Source organism: Lithobates pipiens, unplaced genomic scaffold (genome assembly GCF_037356315.1).
Source record: "Lithobates pipiens isolate NorthernLeopardFrog02 unplaced genomic scaffold, aLitPip1_a1.2 Scaffold_24, whole genome shotgun sequence".
NCBI lineage: Eukaryota > Metazoa > Chordata > Amphibia > Anura > Ranidae > Lithobates > Lithobates pipiens.
The window spans coordinates 1039403-1062563 of record NW_027507786.1 but is presented as its reverse complement, the minus strand read 5'-3'; the positions used below and the strand labels follow the sequence as shown (position 1 = coordinate 1062563).

At 45.1% G+C, this 23161-nt stretch overlaps 1 protein-coding gene across 1 annotated transcript in view; it reads right to left on the bottom strand.

Moving 5' to 3' along the window:
- ALX4 (ALX homeobox 4) overlaps nt 1-23161 on the bottom strand; it is a 35110-nt gene that overhangs the window by 2710 nt on the left and 9239 nt on the right. The window contains exon 2 of the mRNA XM_077453477.1: nt 12654-12782. Within this exon, the coding sequence (XP_077309603.1) occupies nt 12654-12782 (129 nt within the window). The remainder of the gene's footprint in view (nt 1-12653; nt 12783-23161) is intronic.

Below are 23161 nucleotides of genomic sequence, written 5' to 3'. Positions count from 1 at the left end.
AGGAGGGGGCAGGAAGTGCTTTAACCCTGGAATTGGGACACACCTACCAAGCGAGTGAATCCCTTAGGGGAGGGGACAGGCAGCTCTTTAAACCTGGAAATAGAGCACCGCTCTCATTTGCTGAGCTTCCACAGCAGAGAAAGGAAGCAGAAGGATCTGCATTCCAGGGAGTGCACAAAGGTTAGCAGCAAGGTCACATGATATGCACCCTGTTCATTCTGTGCTCACATCATGAACAGAACACTGTAGCAATCTCCATTTTGTGTTAAGTGGGCAGACAAAAATCTATTTATTTAAATTCTTTCAATCATGGCGGCTCAGCATCACATGTGGGCGTTACCTAGGACCATCAACATGTAGATACACTCTTCTTAGAAACACCCATTGCTCCAGGCTGGCACCCACCCACCAAGGCATTTTTTTTAACATTTGCATAACTCCTCCCACGAAGCAGCCCACTGCTTGCATCAGAGTTGAGGGCTTGTGAGAGGAGTACTGAGGCACCCTGCCGGCCCCTCCCACCAGATCTGCCTGCATTGCATAGAAAAGCACAGAGACCCAGTAATGGCATAACTGAATCTTAAATCAGAAAAATTGATTAAAAACGTTTATTAGCATGTTATTTGGGGAAGTGGGGGGAGCAGGGGAGGCAGAATATAGGCACATTAAACAGCAAAAATTTAATATAATTATAGGGAAGAGAACCTGGAATTCCACATATGACACCATACAGAAGAACAAGCACATACGAATACGTGAGCAACACAAAGGATGAATTTCAAACACACCGTACAACAATAATTAAAAATGTGTTTTTTAGGGAAATCACCAGTGCCGCACTTCCCCTTTAAGAGGATTCAGATTTTAACGTTGGACTTATGATGAATGTTTCCTGACTACTCCCGGCTGTCAAATATCCCTTTCCTCCGAGCCCCTGTACAAATAATTCAGAGTCAGACGATTTGGAGGCTCCTGTTATAAGCCCAAAGGTGAATTTCTCATCAATAATGTGCGTGGCGGTGAAACGCGCGGCTAAAGCAGAGCACACCGCCTCTAGATTTCCGATGTCACTGACGGATTACATAGCGCAGTCCCAGCATTCCACAGGGAGTGCGTCTAGGCAGCCATCATTAATATTCCCGTTCTGTACTGGGGATCCTTCATCTTTTATCATGTGCTGTGAAAGCAGGAAAAAAAATGTGTATTTTTTTTTTACTTATGGATCTAAAGAACTTCAAGTGTATCTAAACCAGTCCTTACATGTGGTGACTGCATTATTTTTTTTATTTTTATTTTTTTACAGGCTTTTTTTTTTGATCTTGCCAGTAACTCACTTCCTGTCCTAGGCTGCTTGCTCCTGATTAGCACTACAAAACACCTCCTTTTTGCTCATCTCCGTAAGGAGGACTTCCACCCAATTATGGAGGAAAGTGCTAAATGATGCTGGACGTCCTCCATCTAGGAAATGAGGTAGGCTCTAAATGACTTCTAATGTGCGAAGCTCACAGTGTGCAGTGAAATCAGAGTAAGCCATTTCAGTCCAGGAGAGGAGCCGGTACAAGGTGGTCAGATTTAGGGGCCCTTTCAAACTGCTGCACAAAAATAGGCCTTTCCTGAGTGACAGAAGTGCATCAAAATGATTCCCCTTTAACCACTGAAGGACCGCCAACCCACAATGTACTGGGGATGGGCGGCCCACGCTGGCAAAACAAGGTACTGGTAGGTCCAAAACTTCCAGGTTTAGGGTACACGCCTGCAACCCCCCCACCGACACCCGCTGTGAATGTACACAACAGGAGTCTGTCAGCAAGTCCCCGGCTAATGATTCATGGCTGGGACCTGCTGATCAGTTGTGTCCAATCACAGCCCAGAGCTCTGTGTTGACAATCAACACAGAGTTCTGTACAGAGGGAACGATCTCTCTGTTTGTTATCCCTGCAAAGCAAGGATAAGAAACAAAGAGATCTTTAGTAAAAAGCAGCATACATTGCCCACATTATACATTGATCACTGTATTATGCCGCATACACACGACCAGACTTTCCGGCAAACTATGTCCGACGGTCTTCCCGACTGACTTTTCAGCAGAGTTTCGACAGACTTCCGAACGAACGGACTTGGCCACACACGAACGGACTTAGTCCGTTCGAAAGTCCGTTCATTTTGAACGTGATGACGTAAGACGGGACTAAAAAAGGAAGTTCAATAACCAGTAGCCAATAGCTTCCCTTGCATTGTATTTGGTCCGTCGGACCAGCATACAGAATAACGGTTTTCCCAATAGGAGTTGAGTCCGTCGGACAGAAGACATGTTCTATTTCTAGGTCCGTTGGTTTTTTAAAAAGAAAAACGATCGGATTAGTCCACACATGATCGGATTGTCTGATGAACTGATTCCATCGGACCTAGTCTGCCGGAAAGTCCAGTCGTGTGTACGTGGCATTAGAGTCATTGGTGACATCAGTGGCAGTTAGCCAGTTCCGCCCAGTGCCAGTTAGTGTCAGATTTCCCATCGCAGTCCCATTATAAGTTTCTGATCACCGCCATTTGTAATATATATATATATATATATATATATATATATATATATATATATATATATATATATACACAGGCGGTCCCCGGGTTACAAACAAGTTGGGTTGTTTGGTTTGTTCTTATAGTAAGTTAAATCTGTTTATAAGTCGGAACAGGTACATTTTTTAAGTGTAGCTCCAGCCAAAAAAAACAATTTTTAAGCTTTTTGGATAGCGTAGGTTGTAACTAGTTGTATTTTGTGATAATGTCCCCTCCCTCATTACAGAACAATCTCCTCTTTGTACTCTGGATTTCTTCTTTAATATTTACAGGATCCGAACAACTGGCGATGTAAATTAATGAGAGCCTATTAAGTCCGCGTTGGCCTTTCTTCTCTGCGTTCTCTGCCACTCAGTGTCCCCGGAATTCACATCTTCGTCTGATTGGTAGAATACATTAAGGAGTGTAACTGGAAACCACGAATTTCCCTGAAAACCGCTCCAATTATAATATGGCCTGGAATGACCCCAAAGAACCTCGCGGACACCAAGACCACAAAAAAAAAATGTTTTAATGCACATTGTGGGGTTGCAGGGAAACGATACAAAAAAAAAAAAATGTTACTTTAAAATATAACAAAGCCAAGGAAGGGACATAAAAGGCCCGGTCTACCGAAAATGTCAGGCTCACCTTCCCACCCAGTTATTACATTCTACATAATGGGAGCCCCATTCTACTGACAATGACGGGGATGAGGGGTGACCCCAAATATTGGGGTGTAAAGATCCCATTGTCAATGTTACCAAGGGAAACAACAAGTCTACCGGGGGGATCCGGGGGCTACCAAAAAGAGAAAAATCTAATACAGATAGATAGATGATAGATAGATAGATAGATAGATAGATAGATAGATAGATAGATAGATAGAGATTAGAGGCGGGATTATTTGGATTTTATGTGATAGACCAACACAAAGTGGCACATAATTGTGAAAGGGAAGGAAAATGATAAATGTTTTTCAATTGTTTTTACAAATAAATATGTGAAAAGTGTGGGGGGGGGGGAATACATTTGTATGGCGCCCCCCGGAGTCAATACTTTGTAGAACCTCCTTTCACTGCAATTACAGCTGCAAGTCTTTTTGGGGATGTCTCTACCATCTTTGCACATCTAAAGAGGGACATTTTTGCCCATTCTTCTTTGCAAAATATCTCAAGTTCTGTCAGATTGGATGGAGAGCGTCTGTGAACAGCAATTTTCAAGTCTTGCCACATAGTCTCACTTGGATTTAGGTCTGGACTTTGACTGGGCCATTCTAACACATGAATATGTTTTGATCTAAACCATTCCATTGTAGCTCTGGCTGTATGTTTCGGGTTGTTGTCCTGCTGGAAGGTGACCCTCTGCCCCAGTCTCAAGTCTTTTGTAGACTCTAACAGGTTTTCTTCTAAGATTGTCCTGTATTTGGCTCCATCCATCTTCCCATCAACTCTGACGAGCTTCCCTGTACCTGCTGAAGAAAAGCATCCCCACAACATGATACTCCCACCACCATGTTTCACAGTGGGGATGGTGTGTTCAGCGTGATGAGCAGTTCTAGTTTTCCGCCACACATAGCGTTTTGCTTTCAGGCCAAAAAGTTCAATTCTGGTCTCATCTGACCAGAGCACCTTCTTCTACATGTTTGCTGTGTCCCCCACATGGCTTCTCACAAAGACTTCTTATGACTTTCTTTCACCAATGTCTTTCTTCTTGTCACTCTTCCATAAAGGTCAGATTTGTGGAGAACATGACTAATAGTTGTCCTGTGGACAGATTCTCCCACCTGAGCTGTGGAGTTAGCATGGGCCTCTTGGCTGCTTCTCTGATGAATGCTCTCCTTGCCCAGCCGGTCAGTTTAGGTGGACGGCCATGTCTTGGTAGGTTTGCAGTTGCGCCATACTCTTTCCATTTTCAGATGATGGATTGAACAGAGCTCCGTGAGACATTCAAAGCTTGGGATATTTTTTATATAACCTAACTCTGCTTTATACTTCTCCACAACTTTATCCCCGACCTTTCTGGTGTGTTCCTTGGCCTTCATGAAACTGTTTGTTCACTAATGCCGCGTACACACGGGCGGACTTTTCGAGGGATTAAGTCTGACAGACTTCCGACAGAGTTCTGACGGACTTTTCGACTGAGCGGACTTGGCCACACACAATCACACCAAACTCCGACGGATTCGAACGTGAGGACGTACGACTGGACTCGAATAAGGAAGTTCATAGCCAGTAGCCAATAGCTGCCCTAGCGTCGGTTTTAGTCCGTCGGAATAGAATACACACGAGCAAACTTTTCAGTAGGAACTGGGTCCGGCGGAGTTCTGGTGGAAAAATTTGAAGCATGTTCCATTTTCTAAAGTCCGTCAGACTTTTGCGAATCAAAAGTCCGTTGCAGCGCACACACGATCGAGTAGTCTGACGGACTCAGTCCGTCGGACTTTGGATGTTGAAAAGTCCACTCGTGTATACGGGGCTTAAGGCTCTCCAACAAACCTTTGAGGGCTTCACAAAACAGCCGTATTTATACTGAGATTAAATGACACACAGGTGGACTCTATTTACTAATTAGGTGACTTCTGAAGGCAATTGGTTCCACTAGATTTTAGTTAGGGGTATCAGAGTAAAAGGGGGCTGAATACAAATGCCCCCCACACTTTTCACATATTTATTTGAAAAAAATGTGTAAACCATTTATCATTTTCCTTCACTTCACAATTATGTGCCATTTTGTGTTGGTCTATCACATAAAATCCCAATAAAATACATTTACATTTTTTTTTTTTGTAACATGACAAAATGTGGAAAATTTCAAGGGGTATGAATACCTTTTCAAGGCACTGTAGATAGATAGATAGATAGATAGATAGATAGATAGATAGATAGATAGATAGAGATAATAGACCGGACTTTTCGACATCAAAGGTCTGACGGAACGATTCCGGCAGACCATTCGATCGTGTGTGGGCTGCAGCGGACTTTTGATTTGCAAAAATCCGTCAGACTTTAGAAATGGAACATGTTTCAAATTTTTCCGCCGGACCCAGTTCCTACCGAGAAATCCGCTCGTGTGTATGCTAGTCCGACGGACAAAAACCGACGCGAGGGCAGCTATTGGCTACTGGCTATGAACTTCCTTATTCTAGTCCAGTCGTACGTCATCACGTTCGAATCCGTCGGATTTTGGTGTGATTGTGTGTGGCCAAATCCGTTCATTCGGAAAGTCCGTCAGAACTCTGTCAGAACTCCGCCGAAAGTCTGTCGGACCTAGTCCCTTGAAAAGTCTGGTCGTGTGTACGCGGCATAAGAGATAAATGTATTATTAATAGATGATAGATGAGATGAATAAAGTGATGAGTGTATGTCATCCTCTCTGGAAGGTAGGTGTGTGTCCCCTTCCCCTGGTGGGTCCTGTCTGTGCCCCCCATCTGTCTGTCTGGGGTTCATATTTCACAGATGGCCCCCCATCCCTGAGGAGGGAGTGGAGGGGAGTGTGCGGAATGCAGGAGGACCAGGCTCCAGATGTGGATGGAAGAACAGAGCTCTCCTGCTCATCAAACATCTGACCTCTCCTCCCGCTGTTCCAGCTCATTCTTCTCCCCTGACTCCTCTCTGACTGCCTGGTGATGAAATGAAGAAATGGACGGGATGTCAGGAGTTTGGGGAAATGTCATCCTGACTCACCAACTGCCTTCAGTGTGCCAGCCCTTCTTAAAGCACACCTACATCAAAGTGGAGGCTTCCATCATTTAAAGCATCATTTGTTTCCTAATCCAGCCATCTGTTACATACAGTTATTTGTGATTTATTTACAGCTTTTTCTTGTATTATGTCAATATGATATTTATTTTATGGACCTGCCTATAATCACATGACTGAGGTTTTGGCATAGGTCGCATGTCTGTTGTGCCACGTTAGACTTTGTGACATTTCCTAAAGTTTGGCATTAACTTTCCTACGTTACAGCTTGGTGGGGGTGAAATTATCAGTTGGTTACATGCTGCCTCTATATCTGACCCAGTAGATGGATGCCAGTTACTTGTATCTCTTTTCGGACTTCGACTCCCTGTATCTGGCTCAATAGTCCTGGTTACAAGTTGCCTCTCTAGGTGGCCCAGTAAATAGGTGCAACTTATCTTGTTGAATCCCTACGTGGCTTACAAGATCCAGGTCCTGGTTGCCTGCTGTCTCTGTATCTACCTCGGTAGAGTAGTTCTGGCTACATGCTGACTCTCTATATGACATGTTGCTTGTCTATCTGGCTCAGTAGAATAGGTCCTTATTCATGCTACCTCTGTATCTGGCTCACTAGATACATGCTGCCTCTATATCTGACCCAGTAGATGGATGCCAGTTACCTGTATCTCTGTTCGGCTCCCTGTATCTGGCTCAATAGATTGATCCTGGTTACAAGTTGCCTCTCTAGGTGGCTCAGTAGATAGGTGCAACTTTCGTGTTGAATCCCTACGTGGCTTATAAGGTCCTGGTTGCCTGCTGTCTCTGTATATACCTCGGTAGAGTAGTTCTGACTACATGCTGACTCTCTATCTGACATGTTGCTTGTCTATCTGGCTCAATAGCATAGGTCCTGATACATGCTACCTCTCTGTCTGGCTCACTAGATACATGCTACCTCTAGATCTGGCTCACTGGATACATGCTACCTTATAATATAAAATGTATCCCTTTTATATTGTAAAGCGCTGCATAAACTGTTGGCGCTATATAAATCCTGTATAATAATAATTATAATAGATCTGACTCAGTATATGGGTGCCAGTTACTCGTTGCATCTCTGTCTGGCTCATTAGATAGACCCAGGGAGCACGCTGTCTCTGTACGTGGCTCAGTAGATTAACCCTGTTAAATGCCACCTCTCTATCTAGCTCTAGCTCATTAGATAGGTCTTGGGTACCTGCTGACTCTGTCTGATAGGTTGCCTCTGTATCTGGCTCATAAGATACATCCTAGTTGCATGCTGTCTATGTATCTGGATCAGTATGTCGGTCCAGGTTACTGGTACTGGGCCCAGAAGATAGGTGCCACTTTCTTGCTGCATTCCTACATGGCTCACTAGATATGAACTAATTACCTGATGTTTCCTGTACATGCATCTGGCTCAGTAAATAACTTACCTGCTGACTTTCTGGCATGGTTTTTCTCTATCTGGTTCAGTAGATAGACCCAAGTCCTATGCTGTCTCTGTATCTGACTCATTAGATTGGTCCTGGTTATAAGTTGGCCCAGTACATGGGTGCCACTTTCTTGTTGCATTACCTGCTGACTCTGGTATGTTGCCTCTGTATCTGGCTCATTAGATACATCCTAGTTGCATGCTGTCTCTGGATCTGGATCAGTATGTCGGTCCAGGTTACTGGCACTGGGCCCAGGAGATGGGTGCCACTTTCTTGTTGCATTCCTACATGGCTCACTAGATCGGACCTGGTTACCTGCTGTTTCCAGTACATGTATCTGGCTCAGTAGATAATTTACCTGCTGGCATGTTGCTTCTCTATCTGGCTCAGTAGATGGCCCCAGATTACATGCTGTCTCTGTATCTGGATCAGTACATTGCAGGGTTTGGGGTCCCCCCTCCTTGGGTAGCTGACACACTTGGTCTATGGCTTTTGTATGTTGTATTTTTGATGTCCCTAAATTATATTTTTATACTGCTATTTAAAGCATTTGAGGTTCTCTATTCTAGTGGGGTTCCTTTTCTACGAGACGCAGATTACATGCTGTCTCTGTATCTAGCTCATTAGATTATACCTTCCTCTGGATCAACTGTGGGTATAGGATTGGTTATATTGGATTCTATGATATTTTTTATTTTATTTATTTATTTATTTTTTATGGTTGAACTAGATGGACTTGTGTCTTTTTTCAACTTGACTAACTATGTAACTATGTTGCTTCTCTCTCTGGCTCAGTGGGTAGACCCAGGTTACATGTCATTTCTGTATCTGTATCAGTACATTGGTCCTAGTTGCAATGAGTTAATGAGTGCCAATTTCTTGTTGCAACCGCACCTAGTTCACTAGAATTGTCTCAATAGATAGGTGCTGGTTACATGTTGCCTCTCTATATACCAGTGATTTTAAACCAGGGTTCCGTGGAACTCTAGGGTTCCTCCAGAGGTTGTTAGGGGTTCCTTCAGCATTGGGCAATTTCTGCCTCTCAGATAAGTTCCCACCGACACCATTGATCTTTTTAGCTATCTGTAAGGAGGTAATTCTTCCCAATGACCACAAATGTAAGGACCATTCTTCCCACACACCATCACACTAATGTATCATGAGTTGTAGATTTCTAATTTTTAGCAGGGGTTCCCTGAGACCGGAAAACTATTTGAAGGGTTCCTCTGTGTTGAAAAGGTTGAGAAAGGCTGCTATATACAGTAGATCCATAATTAAGTATTTAATACATTATATCTAGATATCTACTTTATCCACTTACCGACCAGCGCACGACGATGTACGTCCTATTTTTGAAGAGGGATATCTCGGTAACGGCAGCAGCTGCTGCCACAACCGAGATATCCATCTCTTCAGGCGCCGGTCGGCTGTACGATAACAGTGGTTTCTGCAGCGGATTCGCCGCGAGATCACCGCTATCGGCGGCGGGAGAGGTGCCCTCCCGCACCTTCCGCCGCTTACTGGAGCCGTGGGGAGCGGCGGAGGCGATCGGGTCCTCTTCCTAGCTGGGTATAGAGACAAGTGAGGCTAAGATGTCCCCCACTCGTCTCTATACCATAGGAGGGCGGAAGCGACGTCAAAACGTCACTTCCGCCCATACCTCTTAAAGGTATATTTTTTTTAAATGTCATTTTTTCTTTTTTTTTTTTTGTTGCATTTTAGTCCAAATATGAGATCTGAGGACTTTTTGACCCCAGATCTCATATTTAAGAGGACCTGTCATGCTTTTTTCTATTACAAGGGATGTTTACATTCCTTGTAATAGGAATAAAAGTGATCCATTTTTTATTTTTTTTTTAAAAACAGTGTAAAAATAAATGAAATCAATTAAAATAAATAAGAAAAAAAAAAAGGTTTTTAAAAACACCTCGTCACGACGAGCTTGCGCACAGAAGCGAGCGCATACGTGAGTAGCGCCCGCATATGAAAACAGTGGTCAAACCACACATGTGAGGTATCGCCGCGATCGGTAGAGCAAGAGCAATAATTCTAGCCCTAGACCTCCTCTGTAACGCAAAAAATGCAACCTGTAGAATTTTTTAAATGTCGCTTATGGAGATTTTTGAGGCTAAAAGTTTAACACCATTCCACGAGCGGGCGCAATTTTGAAGCGTGACATGTTGGGTATCAATTTACTCAGCATACCATTATCTTTCACAATATAAAAAAAAATTGGGCTAATTTTACTGTTGTCTTATTTTTTTATTCAAAAAAAGTGAGTTTTTTCCAAAAAAAGTGCGCTTGTAAGACTGCTGCGCAAATACGGTGTGAAAAGAAGTATTGCAATGACCGCCATTTTATTCTCTAGGGTGTTAGAAAAAAAACAATATAAAATGTTTGGGGGTTCTAAGTAATTTTCTAGCAAAAAAAACTGTTTTAAACATGTAAACACCAAATCTGAAAAAGAGGCCTGGTCCTTAAAGCGGAGGTCCACCCTAAAATGGACCTTCCGCTCATCGGATTCCTCCCCCCCTCCGGCGCCACGATTGGCACCTTTCAGGGGGGAGGGGGGTGCAGTTACCCACTTCCGGGCTAGCTCTCTGCGGAAAGGGGCGTACATTACGCCCCTTTCCGCAAGTGCCCGCCCCCTTCCGCAAGTGCCCCGCTGCCTGCTGGGAAACATACAGATCCCAGAGGCAGCGGGGACCGTCCTCATTGCACAGCGCGGCTCGCGCATGCGCAGTAGGGAACCGGGAAATGAAGCCGAAAGGCTCCATTTCCTGATTCCCATACCCAAGATGGCGGCGGCAGCACTCGAGTGATCGGCTTCGGGTGCCGACATCGCGGGCGCGCTGGACAGGTAAGTGTCACTATTTTAAAAGTCAGCAGCTGCAGTATTTGTAGCTGCTGACTTTAAAAAAAAAAAAAAACGCGGAGTCCCGGCGGACTCCCGCTTTAAGTGGTTAAAATTTAAGTGTTACATGCTGCCTAATTGTTTAGCTCAGTTATTAGCTGTTGGTTATATGTTGCATCCATATCAGGTTAAGAAATTAGATGTCAGATGTGCTGTCTTTAAATCTGGCTCAGTAGATAAGTATGTGTTGGTAATATTCATCCTCTTTATCTTGCTCAGTAAATACAGTGCCTTGAAAAAGTATTCATACACCCTTGAAATTTTCCACATTTAGTTATTTTTTTGGGGATGTCTCTACCATCTTTGCACATCTAGAGAGGGACATTTTTGCCCATTCTTCTTTGTAAAATATCTCAAGCTCTGTCAGATTGGATGGAGAGCGTCTGTGAACAGCAATTTTCAAGTCTTGCCACAGATTCTCAGTTGGATTTAGGTCTAGACTTTGACTGGGCCATTCTAACACATGAATATGCTTTGATCTAAACCATTCCATTGTAGCTCTGGCTGTATGTTTAGGGTCGTTGTCCTGCTGAAAGGTGACCCTCTGCCCCAGTCTCAAGTCATTTGCATACTAACAGATTTTCTTCTAAGATCGCCCTGTATTTGGCTCCATCCATCTTCCTATCAACTCTGACCAGCTTTCCTGTCCCTGCTAAAGAAAAGCATCTCCACAACATGATGCTCCCACCACCATGTTTTACGGTGTTCAGGGTGATGTGCAGTGTTAGTTTTGTACCGCACATAGCGTTTTGCTTTTAGGCCAGAATGTTCAGTTTTGGTCTCATCTGACCAGAGCACCTTCTACCACATGTTTGCTGTGTCCCCCACATGGCTTCTCACAAACTTCTAACAGGACTTCTTATGACTTTCTTTCAACAATGTCTTTCTTCTTGCCCCTCTTCCAAAAAAGGGTAGATTTGTGGAGAGCAAGACTAATAGTTGTCCTGTGGACAGATTCTCCCCCCTGTGCTGTGGATCTCTGTCAGTTTAGGTGGACGGCCATGTCTTGTTTGGTTTGCAGTTGTGCCATTCTCTTTCCATTTTCAGATGATGGATTGAACATGTTCAAAGCTTGGGATATTTTTTTTTATAACCTAGCTCTGCAATAAACTTCTCCACAACTTTATCCCTTACCTGTCTGGTGTGTTCCTTGGCCTTAATGACGCTGTTTGTTTACTAAGGTTTTCTAACAAACCTCTGAGGGCTTCACAGAACAGCTGTATTTTTACAGAGATTAATTAAACGCAGGGGGACTCTATTTACTAATTCGGTGACTTCTGAAGGCAATTGGTTCCACTAGATTATAGTTGTGGGGTATCAGAGTAAAGGGGGCTGAATACAAATGCACACCACACTTTTCAGATATTTATTTGTAAAAAATTGTGAAAACCATTTATCATTTTACTTCTACCTCATAACTATGTGCCACTTTGTGTCGGTCTATATCACATAACATCGCAATAAAATCTATTTACGTTTTTGGTGACCAAATGTGGAAAATTTATTTATTTGACTCAGTAAATAGATGAGTGTTGGATACTCGCTGCCTTCATACCTTGTTCTGGAGACAGGAGCTGGTTACAACATGGGAGCTGTTTGCATGCTGCCTCTTTATCTGGCTTAGTAGCTAAGTACTGGTTAGAAGTTACCCCCTTTTCTGGCTTTCTACCTAGGTCAGCGTTTCTCAACCTTTTCAACACAGAATAACCCTTAAAATAACTTTTCATTCCCAGGAAAAACGCCTGCTAATAATCTACAACTCATGATACGTTAGTGTGATGGTTATCGGAAAGGATGGTCCTTACTCTTGTGATCATTGGGAAGAATTACCCCTTACAGATAGCTAAAAAGACCAATGATATCAGTAGAAACTTATCTGAGAGGCAGAAATTGCTCATTGCTCAAGGAACCTCTATTAATATGTGGAAGAAACCTTAAAGTCCCATTGAACCATGGTTGAGAAACCCTGATCTAGGTATTAACTACCTCTGTTGGTAAATGTTTTCATGAACAACACACAGCAGAATAGAAAGAAACATGAATTACCTGGGCATAGTTTTCAGCTCGGGTCAGTAGTGGCAGCTCGTAGGCAGAAGAGAAGTGAGTTCGTACTTGTTGCATTTGCCCAAACCTCTCTCTTTTCCTCCACTTTGCCCTTCGATTCTGGAACCACACCTAGGAGACACAACAACGACACATAGGTCAGGTCTATGACTGTTGCAGATGCCTTCCACCAAGAACTTGTCCTTAGGTTTTGGGTAGACAGGGATGTTGAGACTTTAATATCTTAAAGCACCATAGACTTTTATAAGGATGTGTCTTAGGGCTGGATATAAATGAAAATCTATGGGACTGTGCCCCAAGGCTGAAGATGATCCCATAGTAGACATGTGCAAAAGGAAAAAAATCGTTTAGTTTAGTTTCGTTTTAATTCGTTAATTAATTGTTGCTAGGGTTTTCTTGAGCAATGACTGAGTGACCTCCCATTTGATGGTCTTTGCATAGTTCCAAGGCCAAGACCAGTTGGCAGAGCCAGTAGCATGACACCAATGATCTTTTTATCTGTCTGTTGGAGGGGAATCTGCCCATCATTGTAAGGTAGGATGGGGAAGGGCATTTTCCCACTAACCTCCAACTGTTTTTAACAGGGGTTCCCCAGACATCTGAAAATATTCAAGGGTTGAGAAAGGCTGGTTTAAGGGGTGGCTTCAGCAGGCAAAGTTGACACAGGTTATGTAGACCAGCCTTTCTCAACCTTTTTATCCCTGAAAACTGCTAAAATAATTTTTAGATCTTGGGGGAAACGTAATAACACTACTTTATTAGGGTTCAAGGGCAACAATTCCCCTACAAAGGTGGTCAGAATGCTACCCTTACAGACAGCTGAAAATATAATTGGTGCCATGTTGCTGGCATTGCCAGGTGACTTAGGCGCTGCAACTATTGCAGGCACCATGAAATTGGAGGTCAATCAATCCCAGCTCAAAGAAACCCTAGCAGGAGCTAACTGAAGAAATCCTGGTTGAGAATGGTTAATGTAGATGGTACCATCAAGCTGCAATGACATGTTTGGATTAATACTGTATGGGTAGAATCAAAACTGACAGCTTGGATCTGAAGTAAGGTTTTGGAAAACTTAAATGTGTTGAAATAGCAAATATACCATATCGCAGTCTTGGAAAAAAAAAGTCTACTGATATTTCAGACCTAACAAAAACAGTGAAGCACCTCGGCTGCGGAGAGTATTTTCCAGCACTGCAGTGGTTCATTTATCACCTAATGCAATCTTCAGGATTCCAATGCAAAAGCACGTTCATGGAGAAATCTGCAGGAGGGGAGAGGGCACTTGTATGACCCATTCACCATATCACAGGAAAAGCCATCCATCACACCCTGTGCACGAGGGAGCCTTCCATGCCAGGTAGACAAAGAGGCCCCCACAGTCTCTGCTTTCCATTTGACATGGAGGATGAATGGCGATTAGCAGAGGCCACCAATGTCAGCTCAGTGACCATCATCAACACCCAGAGCTTAACAGGTGATGGAGAGCATTGGTGGGTTCCGAGGGACCCTCGCTGAATCCATCAGCCACCAAATCCCTGTTGCTAATTCATTTTCTGCATCACGGAAGAAGACATGCCTGACACCAAATTCCAATTCATGCTTGAGAAGTCAACGAGGGAATGTCAGTGTTCAGCTGTCTTCAGAATATTTTTTATAAAATGTAGCGCAGACCCTCTGGCTGGTCCCGCTATCTTCTCCCAGGTTCTCTTTCCCATCAATGAAATGGCAGCCAGGCACACAGTAGTATCCACATTTGTTGCCCAATGAATTGTCTAGGGGTTGCCGTTTTTAAAATGTATTGCTGGATAACTTGGATAGAACACAGGCAGTTGTGGGATACTCCAGAATGTTAAACATAAGAGGACACCCTTTCTTCTGAAACAACTCCTTATAAAAGTCCCGTTAGCAATAGCTCTGGGAATAGACAACCCTTGGACACCATAAGCAATGTTCCAGGCCAGGCAAGCCTTAGGCCGCGTACACACGGGCGGATTGTCTGCCCAACTAAGTTCGTCAGACAATCCGACAGACAGTCCGTTCAACTTTTGAATGAACGGACTTGACCACACACGATGAACAGACAGTCCGCTGAAAGCTTGCGCGATGACGTGTACAGCACATACGACGGGACTAGAAATACGACGTCCAATACACTGCAATGCAACCTTTGGCGTGTAAATCCTTTCTGAGCATGCGCCATACTTAGTCCGTCCAACTTGCCTACACACGAGCGGACTGTCCGCTGAAACCAAGTTTGGACGGACAAAATTACGGAAATTCCGAAAGACTAAAGCCCCGTACACACGAGAGGACTTATGTCCGACAGACTTCCGAAGGAGTTCTGTCGGAGTTCTGCCGGAGTTCCGACGGAGTTCTGACGGACTTTTCGGCGGAGCGGACTTGGCCACACACAATCACACTAAACTCCGACGGATTCGAACGTGATGACGTACGACTGGATTCGAATACGGAAGTTCATAGCCAGTAGCCAATAGCTGCCCTAGCGTCGGTTTTAGTCCGTCGGAATAGCATACACACGAGCGGAGTTTTCGAAGGGACCGGGTCCGGCGGAGTTCCGTCGGGAAAATTTGAAGCATGTTCCATATTCTAAAGTCCTTCGGACTTTGGCGAGTCAAAAGTCCGTTGCAGCCCACACACGATCGAATAGTCTGACGGACTCAGTCCGTCGGACTTTGGATGTTGAAAAGTCTGCTCGTGTGTACGCGGCATAAGTCCGTCAGACTGTCCGCTGAAAAAGTCAGCTGAAGCCCACACACGAGCGGATTGTCCGCTGAAACACGGTTCAGCGAACTAAGTTGGGCAGACAATCCGCCCGTGTGTACGCGGTCTTAGTCTTAAAGCGGGAGTTCCGCCGTTTTTTTTTTAAAAGCCAGCAGCTACAAATACTGCAGCTGCTGACTTTTAAAATAAGGACACTTACCTGCCCAGGGCGCCCGCGATGTCAGCACTCGAAGCCGATCTCTCGATCGTCTCTCGGGTGCTGCCGCCGCCATCTGGGGTATGGGAATCAGGAAGTGGAGCCTTGCGGCTTCATTTCCTGGTTCCCTACTGCGCGAAGGCGCGAGTCGCGCTGCGCAATAAGGACGGTCCCAGCTGGGATCCGTGTGTTTCCCAGCAGACCGCGGGGGACCTGCGGAAAGGGGCGTAAATATCTGCAGATTCTGCGGATATCTATGCCAGAAGTGGGTGCAGATACCTGTACTGTACAGGTACCTGCACCCCCCTCCCCCCTGAAAGGTGCCAATTGTGGCGCCGGAGGGGGGGAGGGTTCCAATGAGCGGAAGCTCCACTTTAGGGTGGAGCTCTGCTTTAAGTGCATCAGGGGCTTAACAGCAGCAAAAGTCACCCAGGTCCTGTCCTCAGGTCTGTACTCACAAGTACTTGGGTAATTAGATGCCTCCCTTGGAGTCAGGTAGACACTTCCTTAGTGGATTCCTTGCATTGAGGTAAAAATATTTTTAGGCAACCGCATCCCCCCTCACCCCCCCCCCATCCCCCCACCTTTTACTTACCCAAGCCCTCGTTCGATCCAGTGCCATGTTCAGCTGCAGCTCTTCTCTCCCCTCTCTCCCCTCACTTCAGGGTCTCACTGGCTTTCTTGTCCTTCTGGACAAGAATGGAGACTGCCCCAGCCCCAGACTATTTAAGCCACCAGCAACCACCTATTGGACACATCTCCCCAGGGAAAAAAAACCCATAAATATTCAGGATGCTCATTGACCTGATCCACTCGTAGGGAGAAGCATTTATGCTTGCAGCCTGTAAGACTCTGATCAGTGCAAAGCAATCACCAACAGCTTCAATGATTATAGATAAGCTCAAAAATAGCAAAATTTACCTAACAGCATAGTACCTCACTAGAAGGGTGCTACACAAAAAAATGATGTTATCTTTCAAAGAACCATTTAGCACATACTGTATACCAAAATGTATGTGGACATCCGCCAATTGATTGAATTCATGTGTTTCCAGTAAAAGTACTGTTAAAGAGGAAGTAAAGGCAAAAAAAACCTAGCATAGCATACTAGCTCATTATGAATAACTTACCTGAGAACGAAGCCCCCGAAGCGGTCCTCCGTCTTCCTCTTCGCCGCTGCCATGGATCCCGAAGCGACTTCCGGGTCTCGCTGCTCCAGTGCTGTGATTCACCGGAGCCGCGATAACGTCACTCCCGCGCATGCGCATGGGAGCCGACACTCGCGGCGTATCGCCGCGATCTGCGGCCTGCCCCAGTGCGCCTGCGCGCCGCTGTCTACGGTGCATGCGCCGTAGACAGCGGTGGCTGTCTTCGGGTAAATATCTCCTAAACCGTATAGGTTTAGGAGATATTTCTTGGACCTACAGGTAAGCCTTAATCTAGACTTACCTGCAGGTCAAAGTTGGTTGTAAGGGTTTACACCCACTTTAATGCTACATCTTATCTAACCTTAATGCAACATTTTGGGTTGAAGACCCTTTACTGTTCCAGCATGGCTGCACTCAATGGTTGTTGTTTTTTTACCACAATGCAGATAATGCATTAAAGAGGTTGTAAACCCGCAAGGTTTTTCACCTTAATGCATTCTATGCATTAAGGTAAAAAAAAACTCCTGTGATGCAGCAGCCCCCCAGAGCCCCCCTTTTACTTACCTGAACTCGGTCTTTCCAACTTCTGCTGTTGTCAATCAAATCCAATGAAAGGGGAGCCGGGGGACGGGGCCCGTGTCCTGCTGTCTGTGTCAATGGACACAGCAGCAGGACATGGGAGCAAAGTAGGTATGTGTATAGAGTAATCGGGGGCTTCTGTTATGGAACTGGAAGTCTATTAGCCAGGGCCGTCTTTAATATAGATTGGACCCTGGGCAAAATTTTTCTTAGGGCCCCCCCCCCCCATGCAATTTCCCTCTCCACCTACTCTGAGACATACAATAAATAGCAGTTAGACTTAAAATCTGTTTTCTGTATCAGATCAGGCAGCAATTGCGATTGGTTGCCAGCAGTTACAGCATATCATTACTGCTTACTGACTAGTTGCTAGAGGTTACAGCACACATTACGGCTCACTGATTAGTTGCTACATCATCTCCTCACAGCAGGGGAGCATTATATACATAGGAATGCCGCCTTTATTTACATATCAATGCCATCGGCCGCAGCTATTTACTTAGTATTCTTGCCGCTATTTACATATGAATGCCGGTTATTTACATGTAAATATGGGGTCTGCAGGTGAGTCATCTGCACACAACAATAGGGCAGAGCTGGGCAGCATTAGTACCAGCACTTCACACTGAGATATCGGGACACAGCACAGGAATAAACCTTCAAGGGAATTTAAACCCGGATAGTTGGCAAGTATGAGGCAGCTGTTTTGGGCCCCACAACAATGACAGGGCGCAGGGCAGCTGCCCCTTTTGCCCTGCCTTAAAGACGGCCCTGGTATTAGCGCTAAAGGTACTAAATGTCCTGAATGAGCTAAATGAGCTGAGAAAAGCCCACGGTGCTCATACCCTTGGAGTGGCAGTCCAAGGGTGCCAGAAAAGATTACTATGGGATAACCACTGAGTTTTAAGTATGGCACCTTGGTCACAGCACCCCTGCACACTTTTTTTTCCATACCTGCCTCCTGGGCTGGGCCTTTTGGGTGGGACTTGAGAAATTTTTATACCATCTGGAAGGACAGCTCCTGCCCTTTGGCACCCCAAAGCACTTATTTATTTTGCACTTTTTTGTAAAACGCAAGGTACTGAATTCACTCCTGAGGAATAGGTCCTCAGACTTGCCTTGAAAGTCTTGGAGGAGTGGTCATGTGTCCTTATGGTTGGGTTCTCCCCTCCCATGGGGTCTCCCTTTGGGGGAGCCCCACCGAGTACTTGAGTGGAGCTTGTTTGTGAGGTGCGCCTGGTTTCGGTTGAGTAGCACAAGAGTACCCCAGTCCCCAATAGGAGTCTTGCACCCCGGGTGACCATGGCCAGGGTCCTTCCTTTCCAGAGGAGGACCATGTGTACACCCTGCCCTTGGAGCAATCACAGTATCTAAACTGTGATATTTATCTAATGCTAATATTCTAGATGACACCCCAGACCAGGCTCAGAGCTCACCGACAGAACCCTATCCTGGGAAAACAGCCTGGGATGACAGGCTGAGATAACTTCTGCTTGTTTTCATTACAGCTTTAATTTCCTGCGGCCTGTGGATCTCCGCAATGCAACCCCCCATGGTCTGTATGAGGGGGGAGGGGATGGACGGGGGAATACAGCATACACAGAACGGAGAGAAGTCAGTAAAGACGTTGATGCGTCGTCATAATTCTTCTCGTTTTTTTTCCATGACTAAATCTGCCAAAAATTACTTTAAAGAATAACTAAAGGCAACAATTTTTTTTTTTTCGTTTTGGATAGAGTAGAGAGGGATTAGAAACCCTGTCAGTATTTATTGCTGTCTGTGCCCCCGGTAAAGAGATTCCCCCTCTCCATTTGTCCTGTTTACCATTATGATTGAAAGTGAAAGTAAAAGAAATTACTCAAATTTTGGGTTGTCCCCAGAAAAGTAATAGAGGGGAAATCTTCCAAAGTGATCTGGGGGGTCCCCAAGGAATTCTCTTGATTTACAGGATTTCCTCTCACTTCCTGTTTTGGCTATGGGACAGGAAGTGAAGGGAAATCTCCCCAATGGGGCACAGATGGTGAAAAAAAAAAATCTGATAAGGGTTATAACCCTCCCTTGCTCTATCCAAAATGAAAAAAAAAAAATGCCTATAGTTCTACTTTGACTGCCAGCCATGCAGAGTGCAGCTCATAGCAACCTCAAGGCTGGGTTCACATTGGAACACGCAGCGGCTCGAGTTCGTGGGCAAATCCATTCACAGTTTCAGGTCTGATTTCAGCCCGAATTTTGGGCTGAATTTGGACCTGAAATGGACCAAAAGACGCACAGGACTCCTGTGCAAATCGCACCGGAGCCGCTGCGGAGATGTGTGAACCGGCTCCATAGACAGACAGTCACAATCTCCTGCTATTGCGAATTGGATGCAGGGAAAACCCACATCCAATTTGCAATAGTGTGAACCCGGCCTGAAGCAGACCTCCCAACTTTATGAGATGGGAACAAGGAGAGTTATATAACAAAAAGATTATTTAAACTCAAAAGTGCTTTTGCACTACTACTATTCCTTTATATTGGTTTTTGGAATTTACGAATGCAGCAATTTGGAAGAAAGGTTTAGCACTGGGAAACACTTTTTGAAATATAAATTGCGCATACACTATATGGATCAGACCAAAATGAGGGACAAATGAGGAGGAAAGAGGGACAGAGGGACTTTGTTCCAAATCAGGGACAGTCCCTCAAAATCAGGGACAGTTGGGAGCAGGGATGACCCATCCATTAAGGCGCACAGGCTCCGCCCCTCTATCTACCCCACTCCCTATACGGTTAATGGATAGATTCATGCATAGCATGTCCTTGGCATCCTGGATGGGCCCCGGCGCATGAATAGGGGGTGCCCCCTATTCATGCACCCCCTATTCATGCACCGGGCCCCATCCAGGATGCAGAGAGCATGAATTACAGCAGCGGGGGGTGTTTTTTGAAGCACCTGAGTAGAGCCATAAGCTGTAATAGACCTCGGGGACTCGGGGAGCAGAGCATTGCGCTTGGAGCCCACCCTGGTGTATTAGAAAAGCAAATGAATATCCGCCAATCAGGAAGCGCGGGTCTGATACCCGTTTCCCGGTTGGCTGAAAGGTCAGGCGATCCTATTGGACGCCTAGGAGGAGGAGGGAGATGTACAGCGGAACGCGCTGTGATCCACACCACAGGAGGAAGAAGAAAGCCGTGGGACACGCTGCCCGCCTGCTTCCTAAATGGGGTAAGTGCGGGGCTTTGTAAAGGTAATGAAATTTTTTTTTTTAAATAAACAAATATGTCTATTTTTCCTGCTCTGCGCCATGGAATTGCACAGAGTGGCCGCAAACCTCCTCTTTTCGGGTCCCTCGCTGGCGCTCCTGGCCCCTCACTCCGTCCAGTGCCCCTATGGGAAGCCGCTTCCCATGAGGGGCACTCATGCATGCTCACACCTGAGCTCCGCTGCTGCATCCATTGACACAGACAGGTGACTCAAGCACCCCCCCGCTCTCTCATCACTGACTTTGATTGGCAGCCAATGCCCCAGCAAAGCCATCAAGACCCTGGAAGTGAGGGGAGAGAAGAGGTGCAGACGTGTACAGCAATGGATCAAATGAGGGCTCGGGTAAGTAAAGGGGGGGGGGTAAGGGGGGATGCTGACACTTAAACATTTTTTACCTTAATGAAAGGAATGCATTAAGGTGAAGAATGTTTAGGCTTTACAATCACTTTAATTAAGCGGGCAGAAATGCAGACAGGGAAGCACCACTCTTGTATTGTCATCTCCAGCCTATATAACGCCACAATCAGAAAGAGATTGTAGCTATAGAATCACATGGTGGGGAAATTTCTACAGCCCACATCACAGGCTCTCATCACACAAGAACGCTTATTCTTCAAATTGTGTATTTGATGTATTTGTTGACATGGCAGTGCGGCTTCATCAGTTTGTGCAAAGGTATGCAACGAAGACCTCTGTTTTTGATTAACATAAATATTGAAACAATTTAACCACTTCAGCCCCGGAAGGATTTACCACTTCCTGACCAGAGCACTTTTTGCGATTCGGCACTGCGTCGCCTTAACCGACAATTGCGCAGTCACGCCACTTTGCACCCAAACAAAATTGACATAATTTTTTCCCACAAATAGAGCTTTCTTTTGGTGGTATTTGATCATCTCTGCGGTTTTTATTTTTTGCGCTATAAGCAAAAAAAGAGCGACAATTTTGAAAAAAACGCATTATTTTTTACTTTTTGGTATAATAAATATCCCCCCAAAAATATATAAAAAAATATATTTTTCCTCAGTTTAGGCCGATACGTATTCTTCTACATATTTATGTTAAAAAAACCCGCAATAAGCGTATATTGATTGGTTTGTGCAAAAGTTATAGTGTTTACAAAATAGGGTATAGTTTTATAGTATTTTTATTATTCTTTTTTTTTTTTACTAGTAATGGCGGCGATCTGCGATTTTTATTGGGACTGCGACATTATGGCGGACACGTCGGACAATTTTAACACATTTTTGGGACCATTGGCATTTTTACAGCAATCAGTGCTTTGAAAATGCATTGACTATAAAAATGTCACTGCCAGTGAAGGGGTTAACCCCTAGGGGGCGATCAAGGGGTTAATGTGTTCCCTAGTTTGTTTTCTAACTAAAGGGGGGAGGGGACTGTGCAGGGGAGATGACAGATCACTGTTCATACTCTGTATGAACAGACGATCTGTCTGTTCTCCCCTCAGAGAACCGGAAATTGAGAACCGGAAACTGTGTGTTTACACATACAGATCCCGGTTCTCCTTTTGCCCCGAGTGATCACGGAAGCCTGGCGGTGATTGCCACAGCCGGGCACTCGCATCGGCTCCGTGGGTGAGCAGAGGGCACGCACGCGCCCCCTAGTGGCCACAGGGCGAAGCGACGTTACATAACGTCGTTTCACCCAGCCGTGCCATTCTGCCTCAGTACAACTGCAGCAGATGGCCGGCAAGTGGTTAATACAAGAGGGTTAATAGGGCCCTGCTCCTGCGAGCTTACAATCTAATAGGGAGGGGCTGGTGCAACAAAAGTTAATAACTGTTAGGTATTAACTGATAGGTGAGATAGAAGATTTGGTTATTAGCTGAAAGCAGGATAGGCTTCCCTGTAGAGATGAGTTTGCAGGGATCACCTAAAAGTGGACAGAGAAGGAGATAGCCGGACAGATTGGGGTAGTGAGTTCCAGAGGATGGGAGAGGCTCTGGAGAAGTCCTAGAGACAAGTATGGGAGGAGGAGACAAGGGAGCTAGAGAGCAGGAGGTCTTGGGAGCAACGGAAAGGAGGGTTTGGGTGATATTTGGATAGATGAAGTGTTTTAAATTTGTATTTGTTGGGCAGTGAAGGAATTGGCAGAGAGGAGTGGTAGACACTGAACTGTTGGTAAGGTTATTAGGATTGTGTATTCAACACAGGATAAGATCTAAACCACCCTATAGCCACGACTGAAGGCTTACCGGAGATAATTGACTCACAATTTAGAGAAGTCATATACAGAATGTGGTAATATTGGTTAGCTAAAGGTAAGGCTCCAGGTTCTCCTCGGCAGGATCCACTGCTAGCAGGAAGCAAAATTGCCCACAGGTATCCATCGTCATCCTCCATCATGTATACCAAATAGGAGTCACTGCGCAGTAAGAATAACAAACCGGACCTTACTTCCGAGTCCTCTTCTGAGAAAGCGATGATGTCAGCATGTAGCTCCTCCCGACGCGTTTCATCAGAGATGACATCTTTCGGGGAACTCCAGAACAACATACTCAAAGAGGAGCTGGGCAATTTTAAGGTGGCAATAGATGGATTCAAATTTCAGTTCATCAGGG